Source organism: Terrapene carolina, unplaced genomic scaffold, assembly GCF_002925995.2.
Source record: "Terrapene carolina triunguis isolate 2854851 unplaced genomic scaffold, T_m_triunguis-2.0 Scaffold93, whole genome shotgun sequence".
Taxonomy (NCBI): domain Eukaryota; kingdom Metazoa; phylum Chordata; order Testudines; family Emydidae; genus Terrapene; species Terrapene triunguis.
Window position 1 is genome coordinate 16,220,447 of NW_020664444.1, and position 15,626 is coordinate 16,236,072.

The following is a 15,626-nucleotide window of genomic DNA, read 5'->3' on the forward strand; positions in this document are numbered from 1 at the left end:
TCATTACACCCCCATATACTGTGCTAAAATCTTATGTTCTCTCCTTGTTGTTTGTACCTTTCACACATCTGTAAAAGGCAGCAAGGACTAGTCGACTGAGCATGGGACTAAGTTTTAAAATGAGTCCTGAGTTCTAATACTGTCTCTAGCACTAATTTACTGTATGGATATGGGCAAATTAATTAACCTTTGTGTCTCAGTTTCCTCATCTGTGAAATGGGAACCTCATAGGGCTGTTGTAAGGATTAATTAAATAATTAATTAATGTATGTTTGCAGGGGCATCTTTACTTACAAATCCTAAATGTTGAGGTTAGATTTCACTTGATGATGCCCTTTGTAATTTAAAAAATAACCAAAAGCCTGAAAAATGTAATATTACTGAGCTGTCTTTGACTCTAATTAGGTGCGCCCAGTTTGACACATTACTTGAAAGTTATTTCAAAGAAGTAGAAAGTTACAAGAAACGGGATGTCATGACCATGGACGAAATGAAGAATAATGTTGAGAAATTTAATGAGTTGGTTAAGAATCTGGATAATGCACTAGTGGAATTCGAGGCAAGTAATTATCACCTGGCTTAAGTGAAAAGTTTATTTGTAATGTGTGTTAGGTAAGATAGGTGCTTAGGTTCATTTCCTGTTTTTTCACGGTTATGGGCACATATATTGGAGTTGGCTTTGAATAATTTTCCCAAGTTCTCAGATATCTATTGCCAATATCCTGCCATTTCCATTACTATTGTTGTTTGTTAAAGTTGGTTTGAAAAACTGGACACTTGACAAAAAAAATTCATCAGAAATTAATTTCTTTTGTTTTTTTTGTCAAAATTTTGAATTTTAATTTTTTTCTATACCTGCATCATCCTCTCTGCTCACAAATCTGGGTCCTTGTGAAGACAGGGTTCCTCAATGTCTAGGAATAGGGGGAGAAACATGTGCAGAGATGGCTCTTATCTCTGAACATGGCCTCTAAAGCTCAGGGCTAGGACTCAAAAGTTCTAGGTTCAGTTTCTGGCTCTGCCACAGACTTCCTGTGTGACCTTGAGTAAGGCATTTAATCTCCTTGTGCTTCAGTTCCCCCATCTATAAAATGGAGATAACAGTACTTATTTTCTCCCAGCCTTTCTCTCTCTTGTTTATGTTGATTGTAAGCTCTTTGGGGCAAGTTTATGGTCTCTTACTATGTACATGTACAGCACCTACCATCTGGTCTTGCTTGGAGACTTTGAGTGCTATTGTAATGCAAATTAATGAAATTAATAATAATGGATAAAATTTATCAACGTGCTTAAGTGACATAGGGTCCTAAGTATGCATGTCACTTCTGAAAATGGGAGTTAGGCTCCCGTCTCTCATTGATACTTGGCATCCTAAATGTCTACGTCATTTTTGAAAATGGGATTTAAAGTCAGATTTTTCAAATGTATTTAGGCACCTAAAGATGCTGATAGTTGCCTAATGGGATTTTCAAAAGTCCCTTGGTGCCTAACTCCCTTTAGGTATCTAAATACCTTTAAATATCTGACACTTAAGCCCTATTGAAAATGTTACTCAGTGTTCCATAATAGGATTCTTACATAACAATTGGACTTCTTAATGGACATTTTTTTTTCTTAAAGGCTATTAATAAAGAAGAGGAGTTACTTGAGCGGGAGAAGAGCCAGTTTCCTCTACTGCAAACTATAATTGTAAATAAACAACCCTTTGAGCAACTTTGGGTAACAGCTTACAATTTCCATACTAAGTCTGAGGAATGGATGAATGGTGAGGACAAGAGCTGGATGAAATATTTCTCACAAAAAGTTTATATGATGAAATTTACCATATTTGAGTTGGCTGAACTTCTGTAGAATTCTATAGAATTACAGCCAGCGATGTCTTGAGAAGTAGTTGGGACCAAGTCCCCAAGTTCCTGAGATTGAATCTGTTGGTGATACTGATTTGCTGTGTGGTCTAGGCAAGTCACTTAAGTGCTCTGTATCTCTGTGTCTCTATCTATAAAATGAGAATGCTATTACTTACTTACTGAGCTCATGCAGATATTGCAAAGATTAATTAGTGGCTGTGTATAAAACATTTTGAAGAGGTAAAGCACTGTATATAAGTGCTAAGTATAATTGTGGGCCTGGACCTGGTGTTATTTTAAGGTAGTTTTCAGGAATTTAATTTGTTTGCACATTTTCCTTAAAGGAGAATGGTAACAAATGCCTATAAATGAATCTTTTTAGTAATAACTTGGCACTGAGATCTTCTTGCTGCTCTTTTCTAATTATACATGCAGGATCTCTCCAGGACTTGAATTCTGAAGAAATTACTGAGGAAATTGGAAATATGTGGAGGACAATGTATAAACTAACTAAGACTTTTGCAGACCTGCCTGGACCTAGACGCTTAGCAGAAAATGTGAAATTTAAACTTGACAAGTTTAAGCAGCATATTCCCATCCTGTCTATTGCCTGCAATCGTGGAATGAAGGACAGACACTGGGAGCAGGTGCCATAGAAATACATTTTAAACAATGAAAACATTCTACCACAATAAGGAAATCCACTCAAAATTTACCACATGATGGTCTAATATTGAAATCCTTAAGGGTGCAGGCAAAACTCCCTGTCTTAAAGTGGGAGTTTGGCCTGCGGGTAAAACTACAGAACTGGGGGAAATTATGTTGGTATTTTTTTAATTTTTATATCTTACCAGCTACTTGATAAACCTTGGTTACAAATTTATGTGATGATGGTGCTTATTTTTTCACTTATTTTCAGATCAGTGAAATAGTAGGGTATGAAATAAGACCTGATGAAACGACTTGCCTTCTAAACATGTTGGAATATGGATTATCAAAGTACATTGAAAAGTAAGAAATACATCCTAAATCTAAGTCCTTAAAAGCAACCAATATCTTTTATATGCTTTCATAATCAGATACCAAATTCTAGTGCATTGAAGCTTATTGGATTATTAATTATTATTATTATTTTAGAGTTTACAAGGCCTTTCAAATTTTCACTGCTGAACTTTATCCACTAAGGATGGCGCTTTCAAAAGTGCATAAAGAGCACAAGCCCCACTGAAAAACAATGGGATTTATGTATTTAAATTACTTAACTTCACTTCCCAACCCCCACCCAATCTCTACAAAGCTTTAATTTACAACCAAGCAGCAGCATTATATCATAGTGATTATCAGCAATAACTTGATTAGTTTGAAAATATAAATAAAAAATCCTTGAAATATATGCATATGCACTGTAGAGGAACAGCAGATGGAGCAGTGATTTTGGAATGGCCAGAAAACTTCTAGGCTATGAGTGAATTATGCAGGTAATCCCTAAGAAGAGACAATAAAACATTCACCACACTGTCATGTATTTGTCTTTGCCACATATTTTACAGTAAAACTGTTTTAGACAGTTTTAAAACATATTTTTGGTACTATTTTTTATTACATTCTGTATCTCTGAAGTCAGGTACCTTGATACCCAGTATCCATCTTTCAGGAATTATGGGCCTGTTTTCTAGAATGATAAGCATGCAGTTACCAAAATTGGGTATATGCTTAATTTAACTTAGATTGTAGGCTCTTTTGGGCAGGGGCTGTGTTTTTCTTCTGTGTTTGTATAACCCCTAGCACAATGGGATCCTGGTCTTTAGGCACTACCATAATATATATGTTATGTTTTATTATGAGTTAGCAAATATATGTGAAACATGCATTTAACTGACCACTTTTGTATGCAAATATTGGGCTGTAATGCACAGACACTTCAATGGTATGTGAAAGTCTGTAATTTTTCTCACATGTTTTCTCACCTAATTGCCTTTTTCCTTCCTGCATTGGAAGATTACTCTCATTCATTCATTCTCCTGCTTGTGGAGTGTAGAGTACACACTTTGTAACCCCCGCCTCCAGAGAGCCCAGTTTCCTGCCAATGTTGCAGCTTGCTCTGTGTTAAGGCTGAGGCAAGTGAGGTCAGAAGCCATGACATCCCTCCAGCGTTTCGGCAAAGCCGTCCACAATGTCTTCCCCTTCCAGCTTGTGTTGGATCAAACACATATGGCATATGGAGCAGATAGCTAAGCTATCTGAGCCATTATTGAATCACTTGGGATTGGAAGACACTAGAGGCTGGTTGGTCTGGTGCCTGATATCCTCATTCGTAATGCGATAAAACTATCATATGCCTTCAATACGTCATTGCTCTTTCATGTTGAAAGCATCCAGCTGGTGCATTGCGATTCTCTGTGATGGCCCAGGTTTCAGAGCCATACAAAAAAACAAAAGCCACTGCTGTTTTACAGATCTGCATCTTACTCTAAAACTCAGACCTCAGTGGTTCAGGAGTAAAGTTAGCGATCAACATTACCCAAAAGAGCCACAGGAGTGTGAATTCATTGTTTCATTCACAGCAAAATGATTGACCAAGCATTATTTTATCAATAATTGGTTAATAACATACACTTGGTTAATAACATAGTAAAAGCATCCTGATTGGTTAATAACTTAGATTAGTTAATAATTAAATCACAAAGTGTTTAATATCATATGCTGCAAAGAGCCACAGGAGACACATTAATGAGCCACTTGTAGCTCATGAGTTTCAGTCTGAGTATCACTGCTCTAAATGATATTTATTTATTCAAAATCTTTTCCTTTTTCTCTTTAGAGTGTTGAGGTTTTTTTGCAATGTAGCTAAACCAAATTTCATTTTAATCTAGACTAGAGCCTATTGGAGCAGCAGCCAGTAAAGAATATTCCCTAGAGAAATCCATGGACAAAATGAAATCGGAATGGGCCAATATAAGCTTCAATTTTGTGAAGTACAGGGACACTGTGAGTATACATCAAACTAACAAATGTGGTGTTACGGAGAATGGGTCTGAGTCTGCCTCACACTGATTCAGCAAAATAGTGGAATTATTCCTGATTTACAGTGGTATAACTAACTAAGAGGAGGAGAATCAGGCCCAACAGACCATGTGAAGTTACCAGACTATCTATTTTAGGTACTTATGTGACCTCCAATATCATAGTATCTGAGCATTTCATAGTCTTTGGCATATTTATCCTCACAGAATCCTTAGGAGGTAGGGAAGTGGTGTTATCCCTATTTTACAGATGGGGAACTGAGGCAAAGAAAGATTAAGTGACTTGCTCAAGGATGCAAAGGAAGTCTGTGGTAGAGCAGGGAACTGAATCCGACTCTCTCCGAGTCCCAGGCTAGCACCCCAACCACTGGACCATCCTTCTTTCCCAACTAAGATAGAGTCTCCATGGACATTTTGGAAATGGGGGCATACAGCAGAGATACATTCCATCTCTTCTGATATGTTACAGGCACTCATTTGCTTCCATCCACACCTTAGAGAGACAGGGAATTACAGGCTAAATTTTTAGGAGTAAAATAGTTTAAGATCAATGAATCAGAACAACTGTCATTTGCCTTAACAAAGTCTGATATATTTACAGAATACCAGTATCCTGTCAGCAATTGATGATATCCAGCTTTTGCTTGATGATCACATTGTTAAAACACAGACAATGTGTGGCTCTCCGTTCATCAAACCGATAGAAACTGAATGCCGGGTAAGAGGAAGCTGGTTCGATTGAGTTAATACAGCTCTCATAATATGCTTTTCTCAAGTGCTTTGTGGTATTTTGGCATGAGAAGATGTTAAAATATAAGTTTGAGCTGTTTCTAAAGAATTCAAATATTCATATTGTATTTTCAAAGAGCACTGAGCTACTGGTTTCCAAAGAAGCATATGCAAAGCTTGCCAGTACGCTGAAGGAAACTGTAATTGCATAGACAAGCCATTTTATGCATGTTTTTTAGTTGTTTTATATTTTGGGAATAGGTCAGTTGCTTTAAACAAATTCTGCTAAGTTGTGTAATGAGATGCAGCTCTGTCATTTGTGAGAAATAATATATTTGTAATCTTTTGGCATTACCATAAGATTTTCAAAGTCATTCTAGCTGTTGGTCCGCCACTCCATACAAATATGATTTCATGGTAAGCTGATGAAACAAATATCAGGAGGTAGCCGTGTTAGTCTGTATCCACAAAAACAACAAGGAATCAGGTGGCACCTTAAAGACTAACAGATTTATTTGGGCATACCCAAATAAATCTGTTAGTCTTTAAGGTGCCACCGGACTCCTTGTTGTTTTGATGAAACAAAGCCCTCCTACAAGTAATTCATTGATGGAAAGAGGAGTTAAATATAATGATTTCCCTAAAGGAAGCTTCCACAGAAAACAGACTTTTCCCATCAATATTTGATGATAATTTGAAGGCTTTTCTAACCTAATTCTCATGACTTGTCAACACTTCTAAACCCTTAATTCCATCCATTAGGACCTTGGCCCTGATCCTAGCAAGAGCTGAGGGCAATGGGAGCAAATGCTATTTTAATTTATAGCCACCTGTAACAGTCCCCAAAGGGCTGTATGGCAGGTGGCGATTGCTGAAACACAATACAGTCTGGCTACACCTCTTCCCATAATACATTCCTGGCATACCCCTTACAATGGGATTTGTGAGAGGGTTTGGCAAGGAAAGAGGGCCCAGTCCTCCTCATCTTACTCAGGCAATGCACCCATTGACTTCAGTGAACAATTTGGCTGTCAGCAGTGTAATATTGGGTCAAAGTTAATGAATATTCAGATATTTATTGTGTGTCTGGAGCAAAATTCAGAAGATCTGTGTTTCTCCATTCTTTTTAAATCACATCATTGTTTTTTTGATAAAGACTAATTTTGAGGGTGTAAAATAATGTGCTACTCTGCCCACACGGCTTGTGTCATTTCATTGTCAAAATTATTTCAGGGGGTTTTATCTGATGCAAGAGACTGATTATTTTCGCAACAAACAAAGGGATTTTAGTCCTTAAGTTACAATTTCATTGTAGTTTGTGATGTTGTCATAGCCATGCTGGTCCCAGGATCTGAGGGAGACAAGGTGGGTGAAATAGTATTTTTTACTGGACCATCTTTTATTGGAAATACAGTATTCTAAAGATTGCCCTGAAAAACTCATATGCCTCCTTTGATGTGGCCGTTGAGTTCTTTTTGTAAATGTACGGTATTTGCTACTTAAAGGATTTGACTAAACTTTAACTTGGCTGCCTAATAAGAGTAAAAACAGAGGTATGTTGTACAAACCAAAAAGAGTCCATTTATAGAGAGTATCTCTGAACATGTCCAGAGGCAGTCACTCATGACTAAGAACAATACTTTCATTGAGAGCTTTAAAACGGTGGTGTTTATCTCCTGAAATGAACTAATTTACAGTCATACAGACAAAAAGTCCAATCTTGTGACCTTACTTATATGAGTAGTCCTTCACACAAGTAGTGCCAGTGGGACTGCTCATATGAATAAGTAATAAACACATGAGTGAAAGATGCATGATCAGTCCATGGTTTGTTTTTTGTTTTTTTTAAAAAGTAGTTCTTTCAGACAAGAGTATAATATTATAGGAAAAGCTCTTAGGGTGGTTTGTTTTCAATCTCACATATACTGATAACAAAGAACTGTAACAGAGAAAATGTTGCATTAAAATAAATAATTATCTGATATTTTACCCTCTGTTTATTCTGCTACTCAATGTACAGTTTAAACCCATTGTTTGCAGACCATATGTGTTAAATGTTCTGTTTACAGGCATGGGAAGAGAAGCTTGTTTCAATGCAAGATATTTTAGATAGCTGGTTAAAATGTCAGGCAACATGGCTTTACCTGGAACCAATTTTTAGTTCAGAAGACATTATAGCTCAAATGCCAGAAGAGGGCAGAAAGTTTGGAATAGTAGACGCTTACTGGAAAGACATCATGGCACAAACAGTAAGTATTTGCATTTAATAAAATGAAAAATATATTTATTTATATTTCATCAAATTAGTTTTAAGTAAGATAATTTGTCTGCTTATCCAGAGTCAGAGACTCAGATTTTGGTCATTGGAACATAGAACACAGAGTCCAAAACACTGTTAATGCCTTGTCTTTTAGCAAAAATTGTAGGTAAGATTACCTACCCTTTTGAGATTTCTGTAGAATTTAGACATCACAGAATAAATTACAGCTGATCTTTTCACATTAAAAGGAGTGTAATAACAGAGAGCAAACACAACTCTGAGGACAAGCACAGAAGAAGATAAATGTAGGGTGCTACAGGTGCATTTCATAGGACTTGCACTCCTTTTGTGAATGAACAAATGACTATAAACTGGCTATCCTTAGGCTTGAAATTAGACAAAGGTTTCTAACCATCAGAGGAGTGAAGTTCTGAAACAGCCTTCCAAGGGAAACAGTGGAAGCAAAAAAACCTAACTGACTTCAAGACTGAGCTTGATAAGTTTACGGAGGGGATGGTATGATGGGACTGCCTACAATGGCATATGGTCCATTGGCAACTGTCAGTAGCAAATATCCCCAATTGCTGGAGACAGGACACTAGATGGGGAGGGCTCTGAGTTACTACAGAGAATTCTTTCCAAGGTGTCTGCCTGGTGTGTCTTGCTCACATGCTCAGGGTCTAACTAATCGCCATATTTGGAGTCAGGAAGGAATTGAGGTCAGATTGGCTGAGACCCTGGGACTTTTTCACCTTCCTCTGCAGCGTGGGGCACGTGTCACTTGTACAGTAAATGGTGAATTTTCTGTAACTTGAAGTCTTTAAACCATGACTTGAAGACTTCAGTAACTCAGCCGGAGGCTAGGGGTCTGTTTCAGGAGTGAGTGAGGTTTTGTGGCCTGCAATGTGCAGGAGGTCAGACTAGATGATCACGATGGTCTCTTCTGACCTTAATGTTTATGAATCTGTGAGTGCTGCAAGCCCCAGGCACAGGTGAATGTGCATACAAATAGCAATTTGCTCTCCAAATCAGTATATATTTGAAAAGATACTAATACCTATGGATGTGATCCTGCAAATTTTTTCACAGGTTACAATATTGTTGGTACTGTTTAATCTGGACAAAGCAATGGTCTTAAACAGCAATAACTGTCAAATACTGCATATATATTTTCCTCATGTGAGGACATTCAGCAAAACAGTTTCTAACTTTCCATGCTCTGTAACATATTCTGTAGCCTTCATTATCATGAAATAAAAATGAAACAAACTGACAAACCAAATGTGAACTTTTTAGCAGTTTCTACACCGTGTTTCTTTTTATAAAGGTGAAAGACACCAGGGTACTTGTAGCAACTGAGCAACCCAGGATGTTGGAGAGGCTTCAGGAAGCAAATGTTCTCTTAGATGATATCCAGAAGGGGCTGAATACTTATTTGGAGAAGAAAAGATTATTTTTCTCACGGTAAATTGATTAACAGGTTCAACTTAGAGCAGCAAGAACCATAAAAAGATTCTAATGCTCTCTTTGTTTGAAATAATTTTTTACTGAGTTGGGTGACTTGTAGTTGTCACAGAACACAGTTCTATGCAACAAAAAATGACAACCTATTTCCCTTTCTAGAAATGTAGCCCAGATTCCCTGGTCCAGCTGAGCTATGCTTGGCCCAAGATTTGAGGGGGCAGGGAGGCAAAGGTGTCTTAGTGCAGCCGGAACTTGCAATGGAAAATACATCATCAGTTACAGTGTATTTTCAGGGGAACATGCCATCTTCAGCAGTTGATTGCACCCCCACCTGTCGCTCCCTAAGCCATGCCCTACTCAGCTGCACAGAGGTGAAGTCCCATGTAATTGCCCCAGAGGGTCTAAAGATGACTAGGTGATGGTGGAGAACAGGCTGTGTGCTACCTTTACAGTGTGCATGGCTGTCCCCCAAACCTGATTAGATTTCTTTCTCCCCTCCGTTTTGCATAAGGGGATGAATGTGACAACCAGCATGTAAAAAGGTGTAATAGTTTTATAACTTTTAAAACTGCTCCATAAGTCCAAAGATCAAAGACTCACATGAACCCAGAAGTTCTTGAGAATAGTGCATTCCTCAAATCAGAGCAGGTAACTTCCCTTTTGTGATAAGTCTTTCTTACTTTAAGAGTTAGAGCAAATCCACACTCCTGGCGTCTACACTTACCGGAGGGTCCGGCGGCAGGCAATCGGTGTTCTGGGATCGATTTATCGCGTCTGGTTAAGACGCGATAAATCGATCCCGGATCGATCCCGGAAGTGCCCCGGATCGATCCCGGAAGTGCTCGCCGTCGACGCCGGTACTCCAGCTCGGCGAGAGGAGTACGCAGCATCGATGGGGGAGCCTTCCTGCCGCGTCTGGACCCGCGGTAAGTTCGGACTAAGGTACTTCGAATTCAGCTACGTTATTAACGTAGCTGAATTTGCGTACCTTAGTCCGAAGTAGGGGGGTAGTGTAGACCAGGCCTCAGATGATGAGTTTCATGTCTGAAAACTGCATGTGCATTGTCTTTTCAATAGGTTCTTTTTCCTGTCTAATGATGAGCTGCTTGAGATTTTGTCAGAAACCAAAGATCCCCTTCGAGTTCAGCCACATTTAAAGAAGTGTTTTGAGGGAATCTCTAAATTAGAGTTTACAGAAGATCTGGAGATCACAGGAATGATCAGTTCAGAGAAAGAAACTGTTCCTTTCATACAGAAAATCTACCCAGTGAAAGCAAAAGTAATTTTTTTTCTCTTATGACATTACATGAATAGCTGGTGGTAAAGGATGTGCTTTTGGGGAAATGAGCTTTAAAATACCAAGACCAGATTTTTAAAGGTATTTAGTTATCTAAAAATGCAGATAGGTGCCTACTGGGAGTTTTAAAAAGGAGTTAGGTACTTGGGCGGTGTTGAAAATTCTGTAGGTGCCTATCTGCATCTTCAAGCATCTAAATACCTTTAAAAATTTGGCCCTTAGAACATAACTAAGATACCACATCACAGCTGTAACAAGGAATGAATGAAAATATTAAAGGTACCAGTATAGGATTACAGTTTAGCCTTGTGGTCAAAAGGTGGCACAGTGGAGGTAGCAGCATGTAACAAGTTGAAGAAGCACTCTGCCTTCCTCAGGGCAGGAAGCCACACATGAGGCCAGAATACAGAGCACACTGCTGCTCTGCTGCATTGTCCCTTGGGGGTTAGGGGTGGCCAAAGGCTAAGTGAAACAGGAGAGAGGCATGGCCAGTGTGGAGAATGGCATGAAAACACAGGGAAGGCCTTGTGGATCTCAGACTATCCTTCATCATCGCTGTGCCTTCCCCACAACAATAGCAGCGTGGCTCAAACAGATGCCTTGTCATTAGCTGCTCTCCTCATCCCCGTGTGTGGCCACAGCCCCTTTGGGGATGGCGGGAGGTGATAGACTGAGAGGAGTTACTGCTGTTGCTAAGAGCAACAGTAACTTATACTATATATATATGTAATAAGGCGTGCTGTTATAATATGAATTAGATGGATGAAATTCCCTGACCTGTGTTATCCAGGACTGGAGGTAGGACTAGGTGATCTAATGGTCTCTTCAGGGCTTACAATCTATGAATCTGTAGGTTTTGTAGAAACTTGACATAATGAGTGGCTGATTCTTCTGCCTCTCCTCGGCCATGCCCCACTAAATTGTATAGAGCTGAATTCCTATGTGGCAGCCATGAACAGGGGTAAAAGGTGGGGGGTGAAAGATAGGGGATATTCTATTTAGCAACCTTTTAACCACATCTTTCAGGAACAATGTGTTCACTGGTGTTATGGCTATGTTGCATTGACCTCCCAGAGCTGCATTTACACTACCTGGATGTATGGACACCATGCTTCCCCTTCAGATGCACTGCTCATGCAGTTCACATGGCTTATTTGTCTGTATGCACTGTTGTGCTGCAGTCATGCCTTCATTGTGTACACCAGTGCTTGTGCATCTATTTGGAGGCTGTCCACCCATTTTCTTCCTTACCCACCAGAGCAGAAAAAGGCATGAGTCAGCCTTTATGCTTTTAGCCTAATATAGTCAAAGATTTACTCCAGTGTGAAATTTGCTCTTTAAATGCCATTTAATCACTAATTTTATTTGGTGTATTTTCACTCTTCTCTCTTTTTCTTGTTTTAAGGGCATGGTAGAGAAATGGCTTTTGCAAGTAGAGGAAATGATGTTGGCCAGCATAAGACAAGTTATTCAAGATGGCATTGGAGGATATGTTCAAGTAATTACTCATCTCTTCTGTATCAATAAATTACAGCATAAAGTAATTAACATAAAGTAACCTGCACATGTACAGGGCTCAAACTCTCCTTTACCACGATGTTAGGTTTTAAACTAAGTAGAATCCTGTTGTGCCAATTCAGCAGCATCCATTAAAAGTCTCAGATCTAATTTCTTTGAAAGAAAATTAATGAAGTTCTCAGTGTTGAGTGCCGTTTATTTTATAAATCAGATTTAAAAGCATTAGGGAAAATAGATTTTATTATTGACAAAGCCTAGTGCATACACATCATTTTCTCTACCTCAAGTGTGATTTTTTTTTTTTAAAAGGTTCCCCGAAATAAGTGGGTACTTCAGTGGCCTGGACAGGTGGTTATTTGTGTTTCATCCATCTACTGGACAAAGGAAGTGTCTGAAGCTATGCAATCAGGAACTTTACTTGTAAGGTTTTCTTGTAAATTCTTTCAATTAACCAAAGACTAAATTATGATATTACGAAGAACTCTAACAAAGTGACATGCATTTCTGAAAGCATACATTCTGACTTTTCTACTTAAGTTAAATCGTGGCAGAATATCCTTTAACTCAGAGTGCTTTGCAATTTCCACTTTTCTTGCTATTCACTTTTGTCATTCGTCTGCTTTGTTTTCTCTTTTTACTTTGCATTCAGTCATGTTGTATATTTGTCTTACGTCTCAGCAGCAACTATTTCTCTATCATTATGGACACTGATTTTGATTTCACTTACCCTGCTGTAAATCAGGAGTAACTCCACTGAAGCAAGTTGTGGACTCTTATTCTTGTGTCATAGAACTTTGCAATTGTGAAAAGAAGAATCAAACAGAAGTTGAAAACTATGACCAGATCTTATAAATAGTTACTCCTCTATGTATGCTTAACCCCCCTAGTCTCATGGGAACTACACACAGGAGTAGCTGTTTGCAGGATCAGGTGATTACACAGCTCTTGTGGCTGCTAGCTTCTCTGTAGAATAAAGATGCATCAGCTAGGTTTGGTAGTTGAATGTTATTCTTCCCACAAGTGTTTGCAATTCATCCATCATCCCATGGTCTTGTGTATTACCCCATTGGGGACTGATCTAAAGCACACTAAATAATGGAAAGACCTCCTGTTGACTTCAGTGGGCTTTTGATTGGACCCTAGTAGAGTTGGGTGAATACTGCAACATTTTTTCCCTGTGATTATTTACATGAATTTTTAAAGGAATTTGCTTCGACTGTGTGCTCCTTCTTTGTTCACTTTCTGGAGCTGCTCTAGCAAATGGCAGGGATTTTTGTGAAAACAGAAAATTTTTAAATAGTTACTGCAGCAGAGACCAGATTCTGATGCTTGTATTCATCCACTCAGGACACAGAAAGTACCTTTGCTTCAATTAAGCTATGCTGATTTACTGCAGCTGAGGATCTGAACCCATGTGCCCAGTCAAAACAGGCTGAGTTTAAAATGCTTGCAAAAAAATCATCATCAGTGATCCATGGACCAAAATTATTAGTAGAAACTTGGGAAAAAATAATTTAAAATAAAGAGTAAATTCAGGAAAATATTACATTTGCTGAATAACTATTTATTATAAAAAATGTCATCCAGCTTTAGACAATAGAGAGAGCATGCATTTCTCCTGGTATAGAGACCTCGCATTTGATTTAGGGAGAAATAAAAGGCTTCCATTTCAGACTGCAAAACCCTTCTGAGTAGTTATGATGAAATAAAACAGCAGTATATGAAGGAGACTCTTAAATGTTTGCATAGTGCCAGGAAGACATTACTGAACTGCCTCATTTTGTTGGAAGAGTTTGTTCTAATGACTGCTCTGGGAGTTTAGGAGCTATTTGCTACAGCTTGCCATTATTACTCACATTTTCTTTCCGTAACAGGAATTCTTGGAGAAGAGCAACCTACAAATTGGAGAAATTGTTCAGTTAGTGAGAGGAAAGTTGTCCAGCGGTGCCCGTCTGACTCTTGGGGCTCTCACTGTCATTGATGTGCACGGTAAATGCATGATTATTACCTCTCTCATTACATTCCAGGCAGAACTGCTACCATTAACTGAGGCAAATTATCTGCAACAGGCAGCTGGGATGCTTCCCCAAGCTAAAGTTAAGTCCTGGAGAATTAGTTAAAGGATTATATTAATTATTTTCATTTGCTAATTCACATGAGACAAAAGCTAGTTGTAAATGCCAGCCTTAGGTATGAGCAAGATAACTAATGGGTTGAGCATGTAGCCTGAGCAATTCAGAGCAAACTTTATGGGATGCCTAATTTCAGCGCCTCTTAGCAGTTGTCGCCATTTCAGATTTTGGTAGCGAGGTGTAACTTTAACCGTATTTCCTGGAGCTACTTAGGCACTTGAAAACTCTAGTTTTTTTGGCAGATAACTTAGCAATTAGCTGACAGGAGCCCTGTTTCTAATTCCTTTATAAGAGAAAGAAAATTAAATAAATATTAGACCCACTCAGCTCTAATAACATGTTCTGACATCTTGTGGCAAGTCACTTAAGGGATGTTGGTTAGGTTTAAAATGTTAATGTATATTCTTACTTTATTACTAACTCTTCGGAGAGAGAGACCCCATCAGGATTGCTGGGTTCTATCTCAGCTCTGAGAGGAGAGCAGGGTCTAGTGCAGGGGTTCTCAAACAGGGGGTCGGGACCCCAGAGGGGGTCGCGAGGTTATTACATGGGGGGTCGCAAGCTCTCAACCTCCACCCCAAACCCAGCTTGCCTTCAGCATTTATAATGGTGTTAAATATATTAAAAAGAGTGTTTAATTTATTAGGGGGATCCCACTCAGAGGCTTGCTGTGTGAAAGGGCACCAGTAAAAAAGTTTGAGACCCACTGATCTAGTGGGAAACAACGGGGAGCAGATACATCTGGGTTCTATATAAGAACATCAGAATGACCATACTGGGTAAGACCAATGGTCCATCTAGTCCAGTATTTGGTCTTCCAGCAGTGGCCAATGCCAGGTGCCCCGGGGGAAATGAACAGAACAGGTAATCATCAAGTTGCCCTGTTGCCCACTCCCAGCTTCTGGAAAACAGAGGCGAGGGACATGCAGAACATGGTGTTGGATCCCTGCCCACCCTGCCTAATAGCCATTGCTGGATCTATGCTCCATGAACTTATCTAGTTCTTATTGGAACCCTGTTATAGTTTTGGCCTTCACAACATCCCCTGGCAAAGAGTTCCACATGTTGACTGTGAAGAAATACTTTTTTTGTTTGTTCTAAATCTGCTGCCTATTAATTTCATTTGGTGACCCCTAGTCCTTGTGTTATGTGAAGGAGTAAATAACATTTCCTTATTCATTTTTTTCACACCATTTGTGATTTTATAGCCCTCTATCATATCCCCCCTTAGTCATCTCTTTTCCAAGCTGAAAAGTCCCAGTCTTTTTAATCTCTCCTCATACAGAAGGTGTTTCTATACCCCTAATCATTTCTGTTGCCCTTCTCTGTACCTTTTCAAATCCAATAAATCTTTTT

General features: G+C 38.9%; 1 protein-coding gene across 1 annotated transcript in view; it reads left to right on the top strand.

Moving 5' to 3' along the window:
* DNAH3 (dynein axonemal heavy chain 3) overlaps positions 1–15,626 on the top strand; it is a 117,505-nt gene that overhangs the window by 31,994 nt on the left and 69,885 nt on the right. Inside the window, exons 16-27 of the mRNA XM_026650674.1 lie at positions 406–559; positions 1,621–1,765; positions 2,283–2,494; positions 2,767–2,858; positions 4,721–4,835; positions 5,472–5,588; positions 7,669–7,848; positions 9,187–9,323; positions 10,401–10,602; positions 12,026–12,118; positions 12,448–12,558; positions 14,013–14,127. Of these exons, the coding sequence (XP_026506459.1) occupies positions 406–559; positions 1,621–1,765; positions 2,283–2,494; positions 2,767–2,858; positions 4,721–4,835; positions 5,472–5,588; positions 7,669–7,848; positions 9,187–9,323; positions 10,401–10,602; positions 12,026–12,118; positions 12,448–12,558; positions 14,013–14,127 (1,673 nt within the window). The remainder of the gene's footprint in view (positions 1–405; positions 560–1,620; positions 1,766–2,282; positions 2,495–2,766; positions 2,859–4,720; positions 4,836–5,471; positions 5,589–7,668; positions 7,849–9,186; positions 9,324–10,400; positions 10,603–12,025; positions 12,119–12,447; positions 12,559–14,012; positions 14,128–15,626) is intronic.